The sequence below is a fragment of the Pseudophryne corroboree genome (assembly GCF_028390025.1).
Source record: "Pseudophryne corroboree isolate aPseCor3 chromosome 3 unlocalized genomic scaffold, aPseCor3.hap2 SUPER_3_unloc_92, whole genome shotgun sequence".
NCBI lineage: Eukaryota > Metazoa > Chordata > Amphibia > Anura > Myobatrachidae > Pseudophryne > Pseudophryne corroboree.
In genome coordinates this window covers 218,283-242,890 of record NW_026967588.1, presented here as the reverse complement: position 1 = coordinate 242,890, position 24,608 = coordinate 218,283, and the positions used below count along the sequence as shown (strand labels likewise).

General features: G+C 45.9%; 1 protein-coding gene across 1 annotated transcript in view; it reads right to left on the bottom strand.

Moving 5' to 3' along the window:
• Positions 1-24,608, bottom strand: part of LOC134984912 (gastrula zinc finger protein XlCGF17.1-like) — a 40,075-nt gene that overhangs the window by 5,170 nt on the left and 10,297 nt on the right. Inside the window, exon 4 of the mRNA XM_063950382.1 lies at positions 22,811-23,062. Within this exon, the coding sequence (XP_063806452.1) occupies positions 22,811-23,062 (252 nt within the window). The remainder of the gene's footprint in view (positions 1-22,810; positions 23,063-24,608) is intronic.

Below are 24,608 nucleotides of genomic sequence, written 5' to 3'. Positions count from 1 at the left end.
ACTTAATGACATGGTGGAGCTAAACGGAGTTTAGTGGAATAGATTTTAGGGAATTGGTGATAAATATATATATTGAGAGAGCTGTTGGTTGGTTGAAAACATAAAATAGTAAATATAAAATATAAAGGAGCCATACTGAATGATGAATTGATGGAATTATTGATAAATGATAAATGTTCATTGAGGGCTAGATTGTTGATGTAGATTAAATGGGGCATTGAAGAAGGACTGTTTAGATTAGGGGTCTATAAATCAAAAATCCAAAAATAGAGTGTATAATATAAGGCTAGGAGGATTGGTTAATTTAATCTAAATATAAATACAATTATATAATAATAAATGGGTGGTTTTATAATATATTCTATGGGGTAGAAATGTGATCATGTGACTTATGTAATAGATTGGTAATTCGAATATAAAGGCCAATAAACTATCTGAGCCTATAAATAAAATGAATAAATAAATGAATTAGAGATGATACAGGTTGAGGGGTGTCATATTAATATTGGCCACTAGATGGCAAGTACGTAAATGTATTATATGAATTACAACACTGATAGAAAAAAGGCTTGAATCGCGAGCGCAGTGCGCATGCCCAGTAAACAAATTTGGAAACGAGGCTTGAACCGCGAGTGCAGTGCGCATGCGCGAACCGGAAAAAACGGTATTTAAGGATCTGAGGTGACGGGCAGCTATTTTACACACTGATGAAGCCGCTGAAACGGACCCTGAGGCGGAGAAACGCGTTTGTGGGCATACCAGAGGAGTTGTGAGTCAGGAGAGCATTCTCCATCTTCTGCTACAAATATTAGTGTGGCTCATAAACCCTCAATACCGGCTGGTGAACTGTTTTCTCCCTACCCCAGTGCACAGGAGAAGGAGAGTGTTTTTTTATCAATCAGGCTGGCACCTGTAGCGAACATCAAGGATAAAGTTGCTAGTGAGTGCTTCTGCTAAATGCACTCTAGTCCTTGTGGAAACGCATCACATTATAACAACTTACCTGATTATATGTGCCTCACCTAATTAACCAAAACAACTGTGCAAGAAGTGGCTGGTTAAAGGCTGTGGTTTGGTAGAGAACATTTGCCTAATGTATTTATTTCTGGACTGAATCCAACACTGCCGACCTAATTTGATTCATACCTCCCACAAGAAGGAAAGTGGTTGGAGGTTCTTGTTTGAAAAGGAGGAATCGTGCTTGCATACTACCTCTAATTAATAAATGTATGCATAAGGGACATACTGAATACAAATTAACTCATTGTGCAGTTGGAACTGGAAATATGCTATTCCATTCTACAGCTTTTTAAGGGATTGCAACATGCATGCTTAACCTACTAATCATTGGTTAATCTATTGTGAAATCTATCTGGAATCTCTTATATATTTTTTAATCATTAGATTAGTGGTGTAGATTAGTCTAAGTATATTGTGATAAAGGATAATATCAATATACAAGTAAATATATTCAGTGTAAGCAGTGATGGTTCTGATTGATTAAGGGTGATTAATGAGAATATATCACTGTGTGATGATTTAGAATTTATGTTATTAATTGTGTTTTAATTGTCATACCGGCTGGTATATGTTTACATTTATAGTATTGTGATCTTTATATCAGTAAAATATTTTAATACCAAAGTGAAATAGCGCTTTCTCATTTTTTGCTTGTTGTATTCTATTGTGGAGGGGGTAGGATCATCCCTCAGAGTATAGCTGCTTTCACCTTGGGTAAGTGACAGCGTCAGGTGCAAATCTGTGTTTGAGTGTTCCTTCTGTAATGTCTTACTGACCTTTAGTTTACTACTGTAATGTCTTACTGACCTACAGTTTCTTACTGTTTTGTCTTACCTATAGTTTCTTCTGTATTGTTTTACTGACCTACAGTTTCTTAAGTCTTTAAATTGCTGATGTGATGGAGAATGACAGTAATTACACCAACACTTTTGCCAGAGAATTTAGTATCGTCTCATTTGTCTCCAGAAGCTATTGTCCCTATAAATGGGATATTGTCTAGGCATTTTATTTGACTGAGCATCTGCTGCCCAGGGGCCTAAACAGACCGTTCACATGGCCCAGGGACCGAACCAGACCCTTCCCCTGGCCCAGGGACCGAACCAGACCCTTCCCCTGGCCCAGTGCCTAACCAGACCCTTCCCCTGGCCCAGGGGCCTAACCAGACCCTTCCCCTGGCCCAGGGGCCTAACCAGACCCTTCCCCTGACCCAGGGTCCTAACTGAACCCTTTACCCTGGCCCAGGGGCCTAAAAAGACTGATCCCCTGGCCCAGTGGTCTAACCAGACTATATGTTTCTCTGCCCAGTGGCGTTTCCAGACCATTCCCCCTAGACCAGGGGCCTAACCAGACCATTCCTCTGGCCCAGGGACCTAACCTGACTTCTGCTCAGTGTAATAACCAGATAGATCCTCTGATCAGGGGGTGTGACTGGACTATTCCTCTAGCCACTCCAGCTGATGGCGTAGACCTTTCCGAGATTACAAGGTGTCCAAAGAAGCCGCTTACAGGAATTCTATCCCTCCAAACATGATCCCTACTCTGTAAAGAGGGAGTCTGGATACCTTCTCCAGAACATCCATACAGAATGCCCATAATCAATCTCCTCATGATTTACAAAGCAACTCTATGAGGTATATCTAATATAAGTATATCTATGAGGTCTCTACGCAACGCCAGTAGCTACCTTAGGGAACAATTTGTATCTCTTCACCCTTAAACAGATACAACCTTAAAGGTATCCAGATGTCACACACAGTTCCCATTACTGTTTTAGAAACTGGGAACTACGCAGCCGTTTTGGGTCCTATGTACGGCATGGTCCCCTGAATCTAGCTACCTCCCATGATGCATTGCACACGCATGGGCAGAAAACAGTTGGCGACATCCAGGCCTGTCATTAACTATAGGTATTAGGTGTGGGAAATCGTCACTCTTGTTATATGGGTGTGCCTATCAGGGAATGAGGACTCTAAGCCGGATTTGTTCCTTACAGAATGTGTATGACCTGTTTATACATGAAGATATTGATTATTGTATTATAGGGTGTAATGACTTGGTCACCATGGTGACTGCCCAGCCAGGTAAGCTATCCTGTGTCTCTTTGGCAGTGTTGCTGTGTGACCTACAGGAAGTCCCAAGGCTGACACCCCACACTGCCCCCTCTCTCACTGGAGGCCATGAACAGCTGAAGGGGCTCTGACATCACAAATGACTGCAAGGGGTTAATAGCGACCAGTTTTATTGCCCCGAGATGCAAATCCCCCTGTCAATGTGATGCAGTGGGCTTTATTCTAACCTTGTCTTTGTCAGACAGCCAGGCACCAAAATCCGCAGGGGTAAGTGGGGAAAACAGACTGTTCTGTAGCCAGTCCCTTCATTCATATCACCCAAAGCTAGGCCTCAAGGGTGTCACCCATCAGGTAAAAGCAGAGGTTTTATAATGGCAAACCGAGGACTTTATATGTTAGCTCAGATCACTTCCTGAAACCTGAGATACTGGAACTGTGGCGTCTTGGTTCCTGTCCAGGGGACTCCTCAGGCCAAAGTGGTTTGGACATGGTAAGGTTCTCAGAGTGTGGTTAATACTGCTGGCCATTCTGTATGTAGTGTATATAGATTGTATTTACTGATTTTACATGTATATACAGTTTGTGTAAAAATACAATTTTAAACCTACCGGCAAATCTTTTTCTCCTAGTCCGTAGAGGATGCTGGGGACTCCGTAAGGACCATGGGGGTATAGACAGGCTCCGCAGGAGACATGGGCACTATAAAGAACTTTAGGTATGGGTGTGCACTGGCTCCTCCCTCTATGCCCCTCCTCCAGACCTCAGTTAGAGAACTGTGCCCAGAGGAGACGGACAGTACGAGGAAAGGATTTTTGTTAATCTAAGGGCAAGATTCATACCAGCCCACACCATCCAGACTGTATAACATGGAATAAACGCAGCCAGTTAACAGTATGAACAAAACAACATCAGCCAAAGACTGATCTTAACTGTAACATAAACCTTATGTAAGCAATAACTATATACAAGCCTTGCAGAAATATGTCCGCACTGGGACAGGCGCCCAGCATCCTCTACGGACTAGGAGAAAAAGATTTACCGGTAGGTTTAAAATCTTATTTTCTCTTACGTCCCAGAGGATGCTGGGGACTCCGTAAGGACCATGGGGATTATACCAAAGCTCCAGACCGGGCGGGAGAGTGCGGATGACTCTGCAGCACCGATTGAGCAAACATGAGGACCTCATCAGCCAGGATATCAAACTTGTAGAATTTTGCAAAAGTGTTTGAACCCGACCAAGTCGCAGCTCGGCAAAGCTGTAAAGCCGAGACGCCTCGGGCAGCCGCCCCAAGAAGAGCCCACCTTCCTAGTGGAATGGGCCTTTACCGAATTTGGTAACGGCAATCCAGCCGTAGACTGAGCATGCTGAATCGTGTTATAGATCCAGCGAGCAATAGTCTGCTTAGAAGCAGGAGCGCCAACCTTGTTGGCTGCATACAGGACAAACAGTGCCTCTGTTTTAACCCGAGCCGTCCTGGCTATATAAATTTTTAAGGCCCTGACTACATCAAGGGACTTGGAATCCTCCAAGTCATCAGTAGCCACAGGTACCACAATAGGTTGGTTCATATGAAACGATTAAACCACCTTAGGCAAAAATTGAGGACAAGACCTTAATTCTGCTCTATCCACATGGAAAATCAGATAGGGGCTTTTATGAGACAAAGCCGCCAATTCGGACACCCGCCTTGCAGATGCCAAGGCCAACAACATGACCACCTTCCAAGTGAGAAATTTTAATTCAACCATTTGAAGAGGTTCAAACCAGTGAGATTTTAGGAACTGTAACACCACGTTAAGGTCCCATGGTGCAACTGGAGGCTGTATGTACAGCACTCCCTTTACAAAAGTCTCGACTTCTGGGAGAAAAGACAATTTCTACTGAAAGAAAATTGATAGGGACAAAATTTGTACCTTAATGGAGCCTAATTTTAGGCCCATATCCATAGAAAGTGGAGAAAACGGCCCAGATGGAAATCTTCCGTAGGAGCATTCTTGGCTTCACGCCAAGATACATACTTTCTCCAGATACGGTGATAATGTTTCGCCGTCACCTCCTTCCTAGCCTTTATCAGAGTAGGGATGACTTCTTCCGGAATGCCTGTCCCAGCTAGGATTCGGTGTTCAACCGCCATGCCGTCAAACGTAACCGAGGTAAGTCTTGGAACATGCAGGGCCCCTGTTGCAACAGGTCCTCTCTGAGAGGAAGAGGCCACGGATCTTCTGTGAGCATTTCCTGAAGATCGCAATACCAGGCCCTTCAAGGCCAATCTGGAACAATGAGTATTGCCTGCACTCTTTTTCGTCTTATGATTCTTAATATCTTTGAGATGAGTGGAAGAGGAGGGAACACAAAGACCGACTGAAACACTCACGGTGTCACCAGGGCGTCCACTGCTACTGCCTGAGGGTCCATTGACCTAGCACAATACCTCCGAAGCTTCTTGTTAAGGCGTGACGTCATCATGTCTATTTGAGGAAGTCCCCAATGACTTGTTATCTCTGCAAAAACTTCTTGATGAAGTCCCCACTCTCTTGGATGGAGATCGTATCCGCTAAGGAAGTCTGCTTCCCAGTTCTCCACTCCCGGAATGATGACTGCTGCCAAAGCGCTTATGTGATTTTCCACCCAGCGAAGAATCCTGGTGGCTTCCGCCACTGCCACTCTGCTCCTTGTCCCGCCTTGGCGGTTTACATGGGCCACGGATGTGGCGTTGTCTGATTGAATCAGAACCGGTAGGTCGCGAAGAAGAGTCTCTGCTTGACGTAGGCCGTTGTATATGGCCCTCAATTCCAGTACGTTGATGTGTAGACAAGCCTCCTGGCTTGACCATAGTCCCTGAAAGTTTCTTTCTTGTGTGACTGCTCCCCATCCTCGGAGGCTCGCGTCCGTGGTCACCAGAAGCCAGTCTTGAATGCCGAACCTGCGACCCTCTAGAAGGTGAGCACTCTGCAGCCACCACAGGAGAGACACCCTGGAACTGGGGGACAGGCTTATTTTCTGATGAATTTGAAGATGGGACCTGGACCACTTGTCCAGAAGGTCCCACTGAAACGTCCTCGCATGAAACCTGCCGAAGGGGATGGCCTCGTAGGTCGCCACCATTTTCCCCAGTATTCGAGTGCATTGATGGACTGACACTCTTTTCGGTTTTAACAGGTGTCTGACCATGTTCTGGAGTTCCTGGGCTTTATCCATTGGGAGAAAAACCTTCTTCTTTTCCGTGTCCAGAATCATGCCTAAGAAAGATAGCCGAGTCGTTGGAACTAACTGTGACTTTGGTAGATTTAGAATCCAGCCATGTTGCTGCAGCACTCTCAGGGAGAGCGACATGCTGTTCAGCAACTGATCCCTTGATCTCGCTTTTATCAGGAGATCGTCCAAGTACGGGATAATTGTGACTCCCTGCCGGCGCAGGAGCACCATAATTTCCTCCATTACCTTGGTGAAAATCCTCGGGGCCGTGGAAAGCCCAAACGGCAACGTCTGAAACTGGTAATGACAGTCCTGTACAGTGAATCTCAGGTACGCCTGATGAGGATATATGGGGACATGAAGGTATGCATCCTTTATGTCTAGTGACACTGTAAAATCCCCCCCTTCCAGGCTGGAGATAACCGCCAGGAGCGATTCTATCTTGAATTTGAACTTTTTCAAGTACAGGTTTAGGGATTTTAAATTTAGAATGGGTCTGACCAAAACATCCGGTTTCAGGACCACAAATAGGGTTGAATAGTACCCCTTCCCCTGCTGAACTAGGGGAACCTCGACAACCACTTGTTGTTGACACAGTTTTTCAATTGCAGCTAAAACTATCTCCCTTTCTGGGGAAGAAGCTGGTAAGGCCAATTTGAAAAACCAGCGAGGAGGCACGTCTTCGAATTCCAGTTTGTAGCCTTGGGATACAATTTCCATTGCCCAAGGATCCCCATCTGACTGGACCCAGACGTGGCTGAAGAGTCGAAGACGTGCCCCCACCGGCGCGGACTCCCTCAGTGGAGCCCCAGCGTCATGCGGTGGACTTAGTAAAACCCGGTGAGGACTTCTGCTCCTGGCATTCTTTTCCCTCTACCCTTACCTCTGGTGAGGAAGGAAGAGCCCCGACCTCTTCTAGACTTATGCGACCGAAAGGACTGCATCTGATATTGCAGCGTTTTCTTTTGCTGTGGGGAAACATAAGGTCGAAAAGTAGATTTACCCACAGTAGCTGTGGAAACCAGGTCCGCGAGACCATCCCCAAATAAATCCTCCCCTTTGTAAGGCAAAACTTACATATGCCTCTTTGAGTCGGCATCACTCGTCCATTGGCGGGTCCACAAGGCTCGCCTAGCAGAAATCGCCATGGCGTTGGTTTTCAAACCTAGCAGACCAACGTCTCTCTGAGCGTCTCTCATATACAAGACTGCGTCTTTAATGTGACCTAAGGTCAATAAAATGGTATCCCTATCCAGGGTATCAATGTCAGCTGACAAAGTATCCGTCCAATCTGCTACAGCGCTACAAACCCAAGCCAACGCTACTGCCGGTCTGAGCAAGTCCCCCGTATGTGTATAAATTGATTTTAAGGTAGTTTACTGTCTGCGATCAGCAGGATCCTTGAGGGCCGCTGTATCTGGAGACGGCAGCGCCACCTTTTTGGACAAGCGCGTTAAAGCCTTTTCTACCCTGGGCAAGGATTCCCACCATAGCCTGTCCTGCGCAGGGAAAGGATACGCCATAAGGATCCTTTTGGGAATCTGCAGTTTCTTGTCTGGAGTTTCCCAAGCTTTTTCAAATAACGCGTTCAGCTCATGAGATGGGGGAAAGGTTACCTCAGGTTTCTTCTCCTTAAACATGCGCACCCTCGTGTCAGGGACAGAGGGGTCATCTGTGATATGCAAAACATCTTTTATTGCCATAATTATATAATGAATACTTTTGGCCACCCTTGGGCGTAACCTCGCATCATAGTAGTCGACACTGGAGTCAGAATCCGTGTCGGTATCAGTGTCTGCTACTTGGGACAGGGGACGTTTCTGAGACCCTGAAGGGCCCTGTGACACAGTCAAAGCCATGGATTGGCTCCCTGTTCTATCCCTGGACTCTGCTTTGTCCAATCTCTGATGTAATAAAGACACATTTGCATTAAAAAGATTCAACATATCCAACCAATCAGGTGTCGGCGTTGCCGACGGAGACACCACAATCATCTGCTCCACCTCCTCCCTAGATGAGCCTTCCGCTTCAGACATGCCGACACACACGTACCGACACCCCCACACACTCAGGGATATATTTATATGGAGACAGTTCCCCAATAAGGCCCTTTGGAGAGACAGGGAGAGACAGAGAGAGAGTATGCCAGCACACACCCAGCGCCACCTGACACTGGAAACCAAATTCCCAGTTAAAACAGCGCTTATATATATATATATATATATTAAACACACTCACTGCGCCAATTAAAAGTGCCACCCCTCTTTTTTGCCATCTGTCACCGTGTTCAGCAGGGGAGAGTTCGGGGAGCCAGCTTCTCTGCAGTGTGCTGTGGAGAAAATGCCGCTGGTTAGTGCTGGAGGACCAAGCCCCGCCCCCTCAGCGGCGGGCTTTGGTCCTGCTCAAATTTTCAATACGGTCGGGGGTTAATTTATAGTATATATATATATATAAACAAAAGAGGTAGTATAGCGCCACTTGTGAGGTTAGAGTCTCAGTAAAAAACCATATGAATATATTAGAAAATTCTATTATAAAAGCTCTTTAGCCCACGTAACCTTATAAAATGGTGTCACCCTACCCCTAAAAATACAAAACTGGTGTAGTAATGTTAAAAGGTATAAAACAGGGGGGGGGGGGGAGGTAGGGGTACTGGCGACAAGTGTGGCTAAAAACTATGTTTTTAAAAGCTTAAAATTAGAAGCCAAAAAAGTTATAAAATTTATAAAAATACTTTTAATATATGTGAGAGTAAAAACAGTTTCCAATAAAAAAAATATAACAAATATATAAACAATTTTTGTCCATAAATGAGAAATATAAATAAACTTAAAAGGATAGGAATTCAAAACTTAGCTTAGTGAATAGTGGGTGGTCAATATAAGCCCAACACGTTTCGTCTCAACAGACTTCTTCAAGGGGTCCCTTTGAAGAAGTCTGTTGAGAGGAAACGCGTTGGGCTTATAAATTTTATAACTTTTTTGGTTTCTAATTTTAAGCTTTTAAAAACATAGTTTTTAGCCACACTTGTCGCCAGTACCCCTATCACCCCCGTTTTATATATATATAAATATATATATATAAGCCAGTCCTTTGAGGTTTATTATTGCTGCCCAGGGCGCCCGCCCTGCGCCCTTACAGTGCCCGCTGTGTGTGTATGTGTGGGTGCAATGGCGCGCGTTATCCCTGTGAAGATCTGAAGTCTTCTGCTGTCTTTGAAGTCTTCTTTCTTCTTATACTCACCTGGCTTCTATCTTCCGGCTCTGTGAGGAGGACGGTGGCGCGGCTCCAGGACGAACGGCGAGGGTGAGACCTGCGTTCCGACCCTCTGGAGCTAATGGTGTCCAGTAGCCTAAGAAGCAGAGCCTATCACTTAAGTAGGTCTGCTTCTCTCTCCTCAGTCCCTCGTAGCAGGAAGCCTGTTGCCAGCAGTGCTCCCTAAAAATAAAAAACCTAACAAAAGTCTTTTTCAGAGAAACTCAGGAGAGCTCCCCTGCAGTGCACCCATTCTCCTCTGGGCACAGAATCTAACTGAGGTCTGGAGGAGGGGCATAGAGGGAGGAGCCAGTGCACACCCATCTAAAGTTCTTTATAGTGCCCATGTCTCCTGCGGAGCCCGTCTATACCCCATGGTCCTTACGGAGTCCCCAGCATCCTCTAGGACGTAAGAGAAATAGAGGTATCATTTGTATCTTTGCTATTGTGTGTCCTGTGTGATCTGTAGGACTTGGAGAAGGAAGCAGGGTGCCAGTTTGGCACATACATAGACCTAGGACCTTCACATTTGGTGGCAAGCAGTGGGTATTGCACAACTACACCTTCCCATTTGCTGATATGGAAGATGGACACCTATTAACCAGCTGGCAGGGGATCTATGAGGACTGTGTCCAAGAGGAGATAACCATGGATGGGGTATTATTGTCCTACTTCCTGACCACCAGTCGAGGGTGGCATCATGCCCCAGGCTGAGCAGCATATTCAGCTGACAAGACAATTATGAATTATTGTTCCCACTTAGCAATTTAGAGAGTGAGGAGCTGAAATCTGAGAGTTGGTCTGTACCTTGTGGTTTAGAAAGGACACGTGTATCAGAGGCTGATAACCCAAGATCAGAGCAGGAACTAGATGGGGATATGTTGCGCTACTGTAAGCCCCATAAAAGTTTTGTAGACTGTAACTATGTCAGCACTAGGAGACATCCAAGCAAATGCTGATATAGTGGATGTTAGGAGACAACACTTGCAACCCAGTCTTCTCTGTGATGTAGAAGACTCAAGTCTAGCCAGCATAGCACAGAGGAGAGAAAGGGATAATGCACCTGGGGTCATGAAGGAGATGCCAGCAAGAGTAAGAATAGCATTCAGCCAGACCCTCAGCCGGTCAGGATGGGGGAGGTGAGCGATCTGGGGAAGATGGAGGATCCTCCAGGTGACATCCAGCAATAATCCACTGGAGGGGGCAACAGTGATTTAAGGCCCAAAGGATGGGGTAGGGGCTGTTGAGGGGATAGCATAAGAAGATCTGCAGATACCCCCTGCAGCCAACTTCTGTGCAGACGGAGGTCCTCAACCGTTGCCTACCACTGCCAGGTTCCTGGATACGGGCCTGCTGATGCAGATTACGCTCCTTGGAAAAGTGATTTATAGTAAAAGGACTGAGTTCTCCGCATTAGTCCCAGTGCTTGGAGGGTTATATTATTACCATATGTCTCCTGCTTCTGATGGATGATGAAACCATCAGTATATGGACTAGAGCGGCAGGGATGTAAGGAGCATGAAGAGAGTTCCCTTTGTAAATTCTCCATACAGGGAAGTTACCCATTGCAATGGCTGACATGGAGGATGAAGAGGGAAAACACTGCTGTCTCCAAGCTTGCGGAAACCATTCCCAATATTCATATGAAGGCCCGGCGAGGGTACAAAGGTGACCCCTGTACCGGGCCCCAAAGTGCCAAGGGGCTCCAAGCAACAATATCACTAGACAAACTAAATTTGTAACACCCTGGCCAGCAGAGCAAAAATATGAAAAAACAAACTTAAAAGTGACCCCCCCATAGTGCGCATGTGCAAAAGTAATCAAAGATGGCGCATGACGATGTGTGGCTCTCGCGTGTGATGTGCGGCGCTGGTGCTTCGGTATATGCCTTTCCTGGATTATGCAGTGGGCCTCTAGTAGAAGCCGACCCAGCTGAGGAAGCAGCACTTGATTCACAGCAGGCGCAGCACATAAGCGGTAGGACAACATCTCTGTCCATTACTCTGCAGCACATACGTTACTTGCACTACACTCCCTCATTCATTGTGTGTGTCTAGTATCCACATTAACTCTTCTGCTGTCCAAACAACCAAGAGGTCATCAATAAATCTCAAATAAAGTGCCACTTCAGACCCGAAATGATCTTTTCTATGATAATGGGTACTATTTACAAGTGCCAGGCTGTGCCATGGGGTCCTAAGTGGCCCCAGCATATGCCAATACTTTCATGGCATCTACAGTAATGGCATTGTTTTTTTTACCAAAATTGTCTTAGGTCTGAAGTGGCACACTACCTGATTTATACTGATGACCTCTTGATTGTAGTAGACTGCTGCCAGATCTATGCAAACTGAAGAAGTCAGCCTCCCACCCTGGGTCCCCCCAGGAGGAGGCCTGCACCATCAGGCTGATGGCTTATCTTCAGATTTGAAAACCGGTCTGGTAGCCCAATACCTTTTAGTTTTTCCAGACCTGTTGGATTGGGACTGTTTGCCTTTACCCTTTCTTTTTGCTTTTCCTTGATTCGGAAAGGACCGGAAAGCTGGAAACTAGGCTTGAAATTTTGTGTGAAAGGAAACTTCACTTTCTTAGAGTCTGATTCGGACTCCAACATGCTGTTAATTCCTTACCAAAAAAATATCTCCAGTAAGCAAAGATAAGACCCCAGAACCTTCCTGGATTCTGAGTCAGCTTACCATGTACATAGCCAACCCGCTGCTGTCTGAGAGGCCATTGTACCCATATACAGGTCCACTGATCGCTGCCTGTTTGATATGTGCAATATGAGACCTTTGCTCTCTAGATGCCACTAAAATATCCTCCTTCGATGCATCAGCCCAAGCCATGGCTGGTCTAACGATTGTCCAAGACAAAAGAAAAAATGGTCTTTAGAAAACAATCGACTCTCCTACCCGTGGCTTCATTTATTGATGTTGAAAACAAAAGTAATGCAGATTTTCGCACCAATCTAAGACCTGCGAATCTACTTTGGGAGCCACGTGCCTTTTTTTTTTTTTAAACAGTCCCCAGCTGGACGAGGATAATTGGAATTCCACTTCTTGGAATTCTAACTTACTACTGGGCGTAACCCAAAATTTCCATCAGCTGTTTTGGGATGTTTTAAACACAGTTGCCTTAGTTTTTAAAACAGGCTCTGCTGCCTCTTCTAAGGATAGAATGGCTTACATAGCACTAATTAGATCAGGTATGTCCACTAAGCTGAGACCTTCCGAAGTGCAATGAGTCCTCATCCTCCAACGAATCCTCATCTAAAACATGTGTAGACTGGGAAGATGTTGTATCATGTCTATGTGATTTACTTACCACCAGCCTTTCAGCCTGCTTTTTTGAGAGTGATAAAAAGTGGAAAGAGAGGGTTGGCGTCGAGGGTGAAATAAAAGATTGATACTTATCTAAATAATGGGGTGTGTTGACTTTATGGCGTCTCTGCTTTCCCCTTTATATTCTTAATGTTATTCCTCCAAAGAATTTCGGACAGTGCATGTAAAATAAGGATTGCAATGATTGTAGATTATATGTTGAACCCAATTACAGATGAATTATTCCTGTCTGGTTATTCTTATATGTAATTTATCTTAATAGATGTACCTAGCTTACACAATAAATGGTATAATGAAACCCATAGCAGTTTCTTTTCAGAAGATTTAGGAACCGCACATATTTCAATAGGGTAATCTCATGAGGTGGACCCGTACCTCAACTTACACAATGAAAATTGATAGCAGACTTATCAACGTATCTTTAAGACAAGACCACGCTCCAATAAAGTACAACAAAACAGTGCACAGAATGGGTTCCTACAGTGCGTACCTAACTTACACTGGTTAGGTGTAATATCATCATATAAAGGTATCTTTCAAGTACAAAAGGGCGTACCAGTACTCACAGGTGTTCTTATATATTGCAGTCACATCAAGGTATCTTTATCTTCTTTTCAAGAAGATGGAGGCTCATTTAAAAAGTATAACAAATTTTAATTAAAAAATCTTATAAAAGAATTACAGAGAATAAGTAAAGCATTGATTGCAGGAAAGCACCGCCCGTGTTGGGGATTGGGAGGACCAATACTCAGTCTACAAGAACCGGCATCTATAGGCTAAATATAGTAAAAACAATGGCCGTACCTTTCTCCCAAAAACGAACGGTGTATTGTCCAGCAGGCAATGGTCCTCGCCAACGCGTTTCGAGTTTACTACTCTTTATCAAGGCTGATGGAGGACTGTGAAGAGAATGTATTTATATTTCTCTGACGTCCTAGTGGATGCTGGGAACTCCGTAAGGACCATGGGGATTAGCGGCTCCGCAGGAGACTGGGCACAAAAGTAAAGCTTTAGGACTACCTGGTGTGCACTGGCTCCTCCCCCCATGACCCGCCTCCAAGCCTCAGTTAGATTTTTGTGCCCGAACGAGAAGGGTGCACACTAGGTGGCTCTCCTGAGCTGCTTAATGAAAAGTTTAGTTTTAGGTTTTTTATTTTCAGTGAGACCTGCTGGCAACAGGCTCACTGCATCGAGGGACTAAGGGGAGAAGAAGCGAACTCACCTGCGTGCAGAGTGGATTGGGCTTCTTAGGCTACTGGACACCATTAGCTCCAGAGGGATCGAACACAGGCCCAGCCATGGAGTCCGGTCCCAGAGCCGCGCCGCCGGCCCCCTTACAGAGCCAGAAGCAAGAAGAGGTCCGGAAAATCGGCGGCAGAAGACATCCTGTCTTCACCAAGGTAGCGCACAGCACTGCAGCTGTGCGCCATTGCTCCTCAGCACACTTCACACTTCGGTCACTGAGGGTGCAGGGCGCTAGGGGGGGGGGGCGCCCTGAGCAGCAATAAAAACACCTTGGCTGGTGAAAATACATCACATATAGCCCCCAGGGCTATATGGATGAATTTTAACCCCTGCCAGATTACACTGAAAAGCGGTAGAAAAGGCCGCAGAGAAGGGGGCGGAGCCTATCTCCTCAGCACACAGGCGCCATTATCCCTCACAGCTCCGTTGGAGGGAAGCTCCCTGGCTCTCCCCTGCAGTCACTACACTACAGAAAGGGTTAAAAAAGAGAGGGGGGCACTAATTAGGCGCAGTATTAAAAATACAGCAGCTATAAGGGGAAAAACACTTATATAAGGTTATCCCTGTATATATATAGCGCTCTGGTGTGTGCTGGCAAACTCTCCCTCTGTCTCCCCAAAGGGCTCGTGGGGTCCTGTCCTCTATCAGAGCATTCCCTGTGTGTGTGCTGTGTGTAGGTACGTTTGTCTCGACATGTATGAGGAGGAAAATGATGTGGAGGCGGAGCAATTGCCTGTAATAGTGATGTCTCCCCCTGGGGGGTCGACACCTGAGTGGATGGGCTTATGGAAGGAATTACGTGACAGTGTCAGCTCTTTACAAAAGACAGTTGATGACATGAGACAGCCGGCTACTCAGCTTGTGCCTGTCCAGACGTCTCATAGGCCGTCAGGGGCTCTAAAGCGCCCGTTACCTCGGATGGCAGATTCAGACGTCGACACAGATACTGACTCCAGTGTCGACGGTGAAGAGACAAACGTGACTTCCAGTAGGGCCACACGTTACATGATTGAGGCAATGAAAAATGTTTTACACATTTCTGATAATACAAGTACCACTAAAAAGGGTATTATGTTTCGGTGAGAAAAAACTACCTGTAGTTTTTCCTGAATCTGAGGAATTAAATGAAGTGTGTGATGAAGCGTGGGTTTCCCCCGATAAAAAACTGATAATTTCTAAAAAATTATTGGCATTATATCCTTTCCCGCCAGAGGTTAGGGTGCGTTGGGAAACACCCCCTAGGGTGGATAAAGCGCTCACACGCTTGTCAAAACAGGTGGCTCTACCCTCTCCTGAGACGGCCGCCCTTAAGGATCCTGCTGATAGAAAGCAGGAGGGTATCCTCAAATGTATTTACACACATACTGGTGTTATACTGCGACCAGCAATCGCCTCAGCCTGGATGTGCAGTGCTGGGGTGGCTTGGTCGGATTCCCTGACTGAAAATATTGATACCCTAGATAGGGACAGTATATTACTGACTATAGAGCATTTAAAAGATGCATTTCTATATATGCGTGATGCACAGCGGGATATTTGCCGACTGGCATCAAGAGTAAGTGCGCTGTCCATTTCTGCCAGAAGAGGGTTATGGACGCGACAGTGGTCAGGTGATGCGGATTCCAAACGGCATATGGAAGTATTGCCTTATAAAGGGGAGGAGTTATTTGGGGTCGGTCTTTCAGACCTGGTGGGCACGGCAACAGCTGGGAAATCCACGTTTTTACCCCAGGTCGCCTCTCAACATAAGAAGACGCCGTATGATCAGGCGCAGTCCTTTCGTTCCCATACAAAAGGTTCCTCTTTTCTGCCCCGTGGCAGAGGGAGAGGAAAAAGGCTGCAGCAAACAGCTAGTTCCCAGGAACAGAAGCCCTCTCCCGCTGCTGCCAAGCCTTCAGCATGACGCTGGGGCTTTACAAGCGGACTCAGGCACGGTGGGGGCCCGTCTCAAGAAGACCCCTGGATCCTTCAGGTGATATCTCAGGGGTACAAATTGGAATTCGAGACGTCTCCCCCTCGCCGTTTCCTAAAGTCTGCTTTACCGACGTCTCCCTCCGACAGGGAGGCAGTATTGGATGCCATTCACAAGCTGTATTCCCAGCAGGTGATAATCAAGGTACCCCTCCTGCAACAGGGAAAGGGGTATTATTCCACACTATTCGTGGTACCGAAGCCGGACGGAATCGGTGAGACCGATTTTAAATCTAAAATCTTTGAACACCTACATACAGAGGTTCAAATTCAAGATGGAGTCACTCAGAGCGGTGATTGCGAACCTGGAAGAAGGGGACTATATGGTGTCTCTGGACATCAAGGATGCTTACCTTCATGTCCCAATTTACCCTTCTCACCAAGGGTACCTCAGGTTTGTGGTACAGAACTGTCACTATCAGTTTCAGACGCTGCCGTTTGGATTGTCCACGGCACCCCAGGTCTTTACCAAGCTAATGGCCGAAATGATGATTCTTCTTCGAAGGAAGGGAGTTTTAGTTATCCCTTACTTGGACGATCTCCTGATAAGGGAAAAATCCAGGGAACAGTTGGAGGTCGGAGTAGCACTATCTCAGGTAGTGTTGCGGCAGCATGGTTGGATTCTCAATATTCCAAATTCGCAGCTGATTCCAACGACTCGTCTTCTGTTCTTAGGAATGATCTTGGACACAGTCCAGAAAAAGGTGTTTCTCCCGGAGGAGAAAGCCAGGGAGTTATCCGAGCTAGTCAGGAACCTCCTAAAACCGAGGCAGGTCTCAGTGCATCACGGCAGTTTCCACGCAAGAACTTTGCAGTGGGACCTGCTGGACAAATGGTCCGGGTCGCATCTTCAGATGCATCAGCGGATAACCCTGTCACCAAGGACAAGGGTGTCTCTCCTGCGGTGGTTGCAGAGTGTTCATCTTCTAGAGGGCCGCAGATTCGGCATTCAGGACTGGGTCCTGGTGACCACGGATGCCAGCCTGCGAGGCTGGGGAGCAGTCACACAGGGAAGGAATTTTCCAGGGCTTATGGTCAAGCCTGGAGACATCAATTCACACAAATATCCTGGAGCTAAGGGCCATTTACAATGCTCCAAGCTTAGCAAGACCTCTGCTTCAAGGTCAGCCGGTGTTGATCCAGTCGGACAACATCACGGCAGTCGCCCACGTAAACAGACAGGGCGGCACAAGAAGCAGGAGGGCAATGGCAGAAGCTGCAAGGATTCTTCGCTGGGCGGAAAATCATGTGATAGCACTGTCAGCAGTGTTCATTCCGGGAGTGGAGAACTGGGAAGCAGACTTCCTCAGCAGGCACGACCTCCACCCGGGAGAGTGGGGACTTCATCCAGAAGTCTTCCACATGATTGTAAACCGTTGGGAAAAACCAAAGGTGGAAATGATGGCGTCCCGCCTAAAAAAAAAAAAAAACTGGACAGGTATTGCGCCAGGTCAAGGAACCCTCAGGCAATAGCTGTGGACGCTCTGGTAACGCCGTGGGTGTACCAGTCAGTGTATGTGTTCCCTCCTCTGCCTCTCATACCCAAGGTACTGAGAATTATAAGACGGAGAGGAGTAAGAACTATACTCGTGGCTCCGGATTGGCCAAGAAGGACTTGGTACCCGGAACTTCAAGAGATGCTCACGGAGGATCCGTGGCATCTACCTCTAAGAAGGGACCTGCTCCAGCAAGGACCCTGTCTGTTCCAAGACTTACCGCGGCTGCGTTTGACGGCATGGCGGTTGAACGCTGGATCCTGAAAGAAAAAGGCATTCCGGATGAAGTCATTTCTACCCTGATCAAAGCCAGGAAGGATGTAACCGCAAAACATTATCACCGCATTGGTGAAAATATGTTGCGTGGTGCGAGGCCAGTAAGGCCCCGACGGAGGAATTTCAACTGGGTCGATTCCTACATTTCCTGCAAACAGGAGTGTCTATGGGCCTGAAATTGGGTCCATTAAGGTTCAAAATTCGGCCCTGTCAATTTTCTTCCAAAAAGAACTAGCTTCAGTTCCTGAAGTTCAGACGTTTGTAAAAGGGGTACTGCATATACAGCCTCCTTTTGTGCCTCCAGTGGCACCTTGGGATCTCAATGTAGTTTTGGGGTTCCTAAAGTCACATTGGTTTGAACCACTTAAATCCGTGGATTTGAAATATCTCACATGGAAAGTGGTCATGCTATTGGTCCTGGCCTCGGCCAGGCGCGTGTCAGAATTGGCGGCTTTATCCTGTAAAAGCCCTTATCTGATTTTCCATTCGGACAGGGCGGAAATTGAGGACTCGTCCTCAGTTTCTCCCTAAGGTGGTTTCAGCGTTTCACTTGAACCAACCTATTGTGGTGCCTGCGGCTACTAGGGACTTGGAGGACTCCAAGTTGCTAGACGTTGTCAGGGCCTTAAAAATATATGTTTCCAGGACGGCTGGAGTCAGAAAATCTGACTCGCTGTTTATCCTGTATGCACCCAACAAGCTGGGTGCTCCTGCTTCTAAGCAGTCTATTGCTCGTTGGATTTGTAGTACAATTCAACTTGCACATTCTGTGGCAGGCCTGCCACAGCCAAAATCTGTAAATGCCCACTCCACAAGGAAGGTGGGCTCATCTTGGGCGGCTGCCCGAGGGGTCTCGGCTTTACAACTTTGCCGAGTAGCTACTTGGTCAGGAGCAAATACGTTTGCAAAATTCTACAAATTTGATACCCTGGCTGAGGAGGACCTTGAGTTCTCTCATTCGGTGCTGCAGAGTCATCCGCACTCCCCCGCCCGTTTGGGATCTTTGGTATAATCCCCATGGTCCTTACGGAGTTCCCAGCATCCACTAGGACGTCAGAGAAAATAAGATTTTACTCACCGGTAAATCTATTTCTCGTAGTCCGTAGTGGATGCTGGGTGCCCATCCCAAGTGCGGATTATCTGCAATACTTGTACATAGTTATTGTTAACTAAATCGGATTATTGTTGTTGTGAGCCATCTTTTCAGAGGCTCCTCTGTTATCATGCTGTTAACTGGGTTCAGATCACAAGTTGTACGGTGTGATTGGTGTGGCTGGTATGAGTCTTACCCGGGATTCATAAATCCTTCCTTATTGTGTACGCTCGTCCGGGCACAGTATCCTAACTGAGGCTTGGAGGAGGGTCATGGGGGGAGGAGCCAGTGCACACCAGGTAGTCCTAAAGCTTTACTTTTGTGCCCAGTCTCCTGCGGAGCCGCTAATCCCCATGGTCCTTACGGAGTTCCCAGCATCCACTACGGACTACGAGAAATAGATTTACCAGTGAGTAAAATTTTATTTAAAAATCCGGAAATTGGAGCAGATGACATCACTATACATTCTCTTCACAGTCCTCCAAACGGCATCCTACTATAAATTACATATAAGAATAACCAGACAGCAATAATTCATCCGTAATTGGGTTCCACATATAATCTACAATCATTGCAATCCTTATTTTACATGCACTGTCCGGAATTCTTTGGAGGAATACCATTAAGAATATAAAGGGGAAAGAAGAGACGCCATAAAGTCAACACACCTCGTTATTTAGATAAGTATCAATCTTTTATTTCACCCTCAGCGCCAACCCTTTCTTTCCACTTTTTATCACTTTCCTGTATTTTCTCTGGATCTTCTGGGATAGATCCAGGTTAAAAGTGGGAGGCAGCAGAGATTTGAACAGGAGCGTCAACGAATTTCCCAAAAAATCCTTTTCTGCTTTTTTGAGAGGCTGACAATTCCCTAGGTGTATAAACCTCAGAATGAATGTTGCATGTAAGGGTTAATAGGGAAACCTATCACTGGTATAAACTGCTCAGCTACATTGGATAATGTCTGTGCAAAGTTGCCCATGACGGTTCACCAGAACCTGTGCCTGCCTCACTATACACGTGGGTAAGCGTTATCGCGACCCGGCAGGGAGTTGTTGGAGCGACTCTAAGGTGCGTATAAGATGCTTTTTAGAAAAATCACTCAAAAAAAATAGTAATACTAAAATAAAATAAGAAAACGGATGGCTGCAAAAAAACAGCAGCCCTCTGACCATGGGTGGTCATTCCGAGTTGTTCGCTCGTTATTTTTTTTTCCGCAACGGAGCGATTAGTCGCTAATGCGCATGCGCAATGTCCGCAGTGCGACTGCGCCAAGTAAATTTGCTATGCAGTTAGGTATTTTACTCACGGCATTACACGTTTTTTTTCTTCGTTCTGGTGATAGTAATGTGATTGACAGGAAGTGGGTGTTTCTGGGCGGAAACTGGCCGTTTTATGGGTGTGTGCGAAAAACGCGGGAGTGTCTGAAGGAACGGGGGCAGTGTCTTGGTGAATGCTGGGAGTGTTTGTGACGTCAAACCAGGAACGAAACTGACTGAACTGATCGCAGTGGCAGAGTAAGTCTCGAGCTACTCAGAAACTGCTAAGAAGTTTCTATTGGCAATTCTGCAAATCTTTCGTTCGCAATTTTACTATGCTAAGATTCACTCCCAGTAGGCGGCGGCTTTGCGTGTGCAAAGCTGCTAAAAGCAGCTAGCGAGCGAGCGAACAACTCGGAGGGCCATGGTTCGGCTCCTGCCGCACCAAACAAAAAACTGATTTGCCTGAGCCAGGAGGCGGGGATATATGGACAGGCCCGTTGCATGCTGGGAGGCCGAAAGCTTTGACCATTTGTTGCAAATCCGCTGTCACTTCATCATATCCCAATGTTATCTTGTGGATAACCTGTAGACCCTGTCAGAGAAATAGATATATATCTAAGAGGATAGAATTTGATCGGTGTTGTTACACTGTTTTGTTGGCAGGTTACTTTATACTTTTGTCCCCATTGGTTACTATAGGTCATGTGGACGAGGTTCTCTCCGTGTCTCCGGACGTAGCATTTGTCAGATGAAGTCACTTTGATGCGCTGGAGTGCGACGGATGGTGACATGGACGGTTCCACCGGGTATATTAGGTGAGTGGTTGTATGTCTCTTTTGTTCTGCACCCTGATGAAAATGCCGCGAATAGAGCATTGAAACGTTGGTACACTAAACCTGCCTGGTCTATTTATTCTGAGTGCCGCCTTGTATGGAATCTACATTACGTTACACCAGCTGATGCAGCCTGGTTTGGAGGGCACCGGCTATTGATTCTTTAATATCAACTTCAGGTCTTCTTGAGGAGTGCCGCTTTACCAAAATATATATATGTATATGTATGTGTGTGTTTATAATATATATATATATATATATATATATATAAAGTACAATGACACAGGACGTGCACATGCGTGTAGATGGTGACACTAAAGTTACTGGATGATCATTGTGAATGTCTGAGGCATTGATACAATGCAAATTTGTTGAGATATTGTTTCTTTTTCAGATGGAACCATGGGTCGTGCATGTGATGCGATTGGCAAAAGGGAGCCATTGGTTGTGGCCGAGACCGGCATTTGTTTGTTGGTGATCCCTTGTAGACAGTGAGTAGTATCCATCTACAGTGGAAGAAGCATGGACACCAAGAATCTCAGCGGCGGAACAGTGGGCGAAAGTAGATCATGACAAATCGGGACCACAGGCATTTAGGGCACCTAGCAACCACCAATCGTTCCAAACGCTCCAGGAACTGCACCAACAGTACAATGCCGGACCCAGCCAAACAGTCCCACAGTCCCAGATCTGGTGAACTGGAGGGCCACGTGAGATGTGGTGGCACGTCAGACTGGTGCTCTTAAAACCAATCCAAGCCTTCGGTCACTGTTCCACCGCTGAGCGCATACCTAAAGGTTAACACTAATGCTATAGCTGTTTTTATGGTAATTATTTTGGGCAATAGAGTAGGACCTGCAGTATAGTGGGGTCCCTTGTCGGGGGCTGCAGGCTTAAATGCATTGAGCAATACATGAACTAAAACGCCACTGTTTATTATTGTTAGTTAATATAGTGAGTGCAAGACACATTTATGTATGTAGTAAGGCTACTGGGAGACCTTAGATTGAGCAATATTGGATCTGGCCATTACATTCCCTAAAGTCATAACCTCAGAACTGCACAGAGCAGGAACTATTATTCACAAGTAATTAGGAATGTGTTCATCATGAACAAGTCCACAATTACTGTCTGAAGGTTACACAATTATTTCAGGTCTACACAACTGATATTTGAGGATAAAGCCTTTAACAGAAAACACCCCTGAAGAAGTCACTATTGAAGAAACGCGTTGGGTGATTTAGAGTGAATTGGAGTGGATAAGAACAAGCCCGCCCATGCAAGGGTGACAACAAGTGCAAAACGCTTGTCTTCTGATTATACAGATATGTACTTGTGATAAGCTTTTAATCTGTTTTACTTGAAGTTCTAGATTCAAATTTCATTTTATTTCTGAATCTTATACGAATTGTATTTGGTGAGCTCAGGTCTACTGTATAGCAGGAAATATTTCATACCTGCATCATCTAACAAAATGCATATAAATTAGGCACTCCACAAAAAACAATACTAATTATATTATATACACATTTATATATAATCACTAATAATAAACTTCTGCTTGTTACTTTTCATAACATTCTAGTTTGTGTGTAATAACTCTCTACATGTGATATTTGTCATGGATAGCCTTGTGTTAGAGTCTCCCAACTGACAACAGGGCTGATGGAGGAGGAGGGTGTAGGATAAGAGATTGCTGTAGTGACTGAGCAAGGAGAATATGTGACTTCTGTAATAAGTGTTTATTACTCACCTGTGCTGATATCTGTAGGGATCTCCTCCTCCTTACACTGCTGATCACCCCTCACATACGTCTCTTCTTCTCCCTCTATATCTTCTGCCTTCATATCAGTCACATACGTCTCATCTTCTCCCTCTGTATCTTCTGCCTTCATATCAGTCATATACGTCTCTTCTTCTCCCTCTATATCTTCTGCCTTTATATCAGTCACACACGTCTCTTCTTCTCCCTCTATATCTTCTGCCTTTATATCAGACATTCTTCCTAAATTACCCAAAAAATAGGATTTTAATACCTACCGGTAAATCCTTTTCTCTTAGTCCGTAGAGGATGCTGGGGTCACATCAAGAACCATGGGGTATAGATGGGATCCACATGAGACATGAGCACTTTAAGACTTTCAAAGGGGTGTGAACGGACTCCTCTCTCTATGCCCCTCCTCCAGACTCCAGTTATAGGAACTGTGCCCAGAGAGACGGACATTTCAAGGAAAAGGTTTTATTGTTAAACTAAGGTGAGATACATACCAGCTCACACCTCAAGCACGCCGTGCAACATGGCATTTAACACAACGCAAGTCAACGGCATGAACATCATCAGCAACAGACCGACTATAAACGTAACACAACATGTGTGTAACCACAACTAAAAACTGCAGATACAGTACGCACTGGGACGGGCGCCCAGCATCCTCTACGGACTAAGAGAAAAGGATTTACCGGTAGGTATTAAAATCCTATTTTCTCATACGTCCTAGAGGATGCTGGGGTCACATCAAGAACCATGAGGTTATACCAAAGCACTAGAACGAACGGGAGAGTGCGGATGACTCTGCAGCACCGAATGACCAAACATGAGGTCCTCATTAGCCAGGGTATCAAACTTGTAGAACTTCGCAAAGGTGTTTGAACCCGACCAAGTAGCTGCTCAGCAAAGTTGCAATGCCGAGACCCCCCGGGCAGCCGCCCAGGACGAGCCCACCTTTCTGGTAGAATGGGCCTTTACCGATTTTGGTAACGGCAATCCAGCCATAGAATGAGCCTGCTGAATCGTAGGACAGATCCAGCTCGCAATAGTCTGCTTGGAAGCAAGAGCCCCAATTTTATTGTGAGCATACAGGACAAACAGAGCCTCCGTTTTCCTAAACTGACATAAATTTTCAAAGCTCTTACTACATCGAGAAACTTTGATTCCAGCAAGGCGTCAGTAGCCACTGGCACCAAAATAGGTTGGTTCAAGTGTAACGTCGAAACCGCTTTCGGCAGAAACTGCTGACGAGTCCTCAATTCTGCTCTATCTTCATGAAAGATCAAATATGGGATCTTGTGAGACAAGGCCGCCAATTCAGACACCCACCTTGCGGATGCCAAGGCCAACAGCATGACCAGTTTCCAAGTAAGAAATTTTAACTCTACCTTCTGCAAAGGTTCAAACCAATGAGATTGCAGGAATTGCAACACCACGTTAAGATCCCACGGTGCCACAGGGGGCACAAAGGGAGGTTGGATGTGCAACACTCCTTTCACGAAGGTCTGAACTTCTGGAAGAGAGGCCAATTGTTTTTGGAAGAAAACCGATAAGGCTGAAATTTGAACTTTAATTGAGCCCACTTAAGGCCCGCATCCATACCGACTTGTAGAAAATGGAGAAAACGTACTAGCTGAAAGTCTTCCGTAGGAACCTTCCTGGATTCACACCAAGACCCGTATTTTCTCCAAATACGGTGGTAATGTTTAGACGGTACTCCCTTCCTGGCCTGAATAAGAGTGGGGATAAGTTCCTCGGGAATACCCTTCCGGGCTAGGATCCG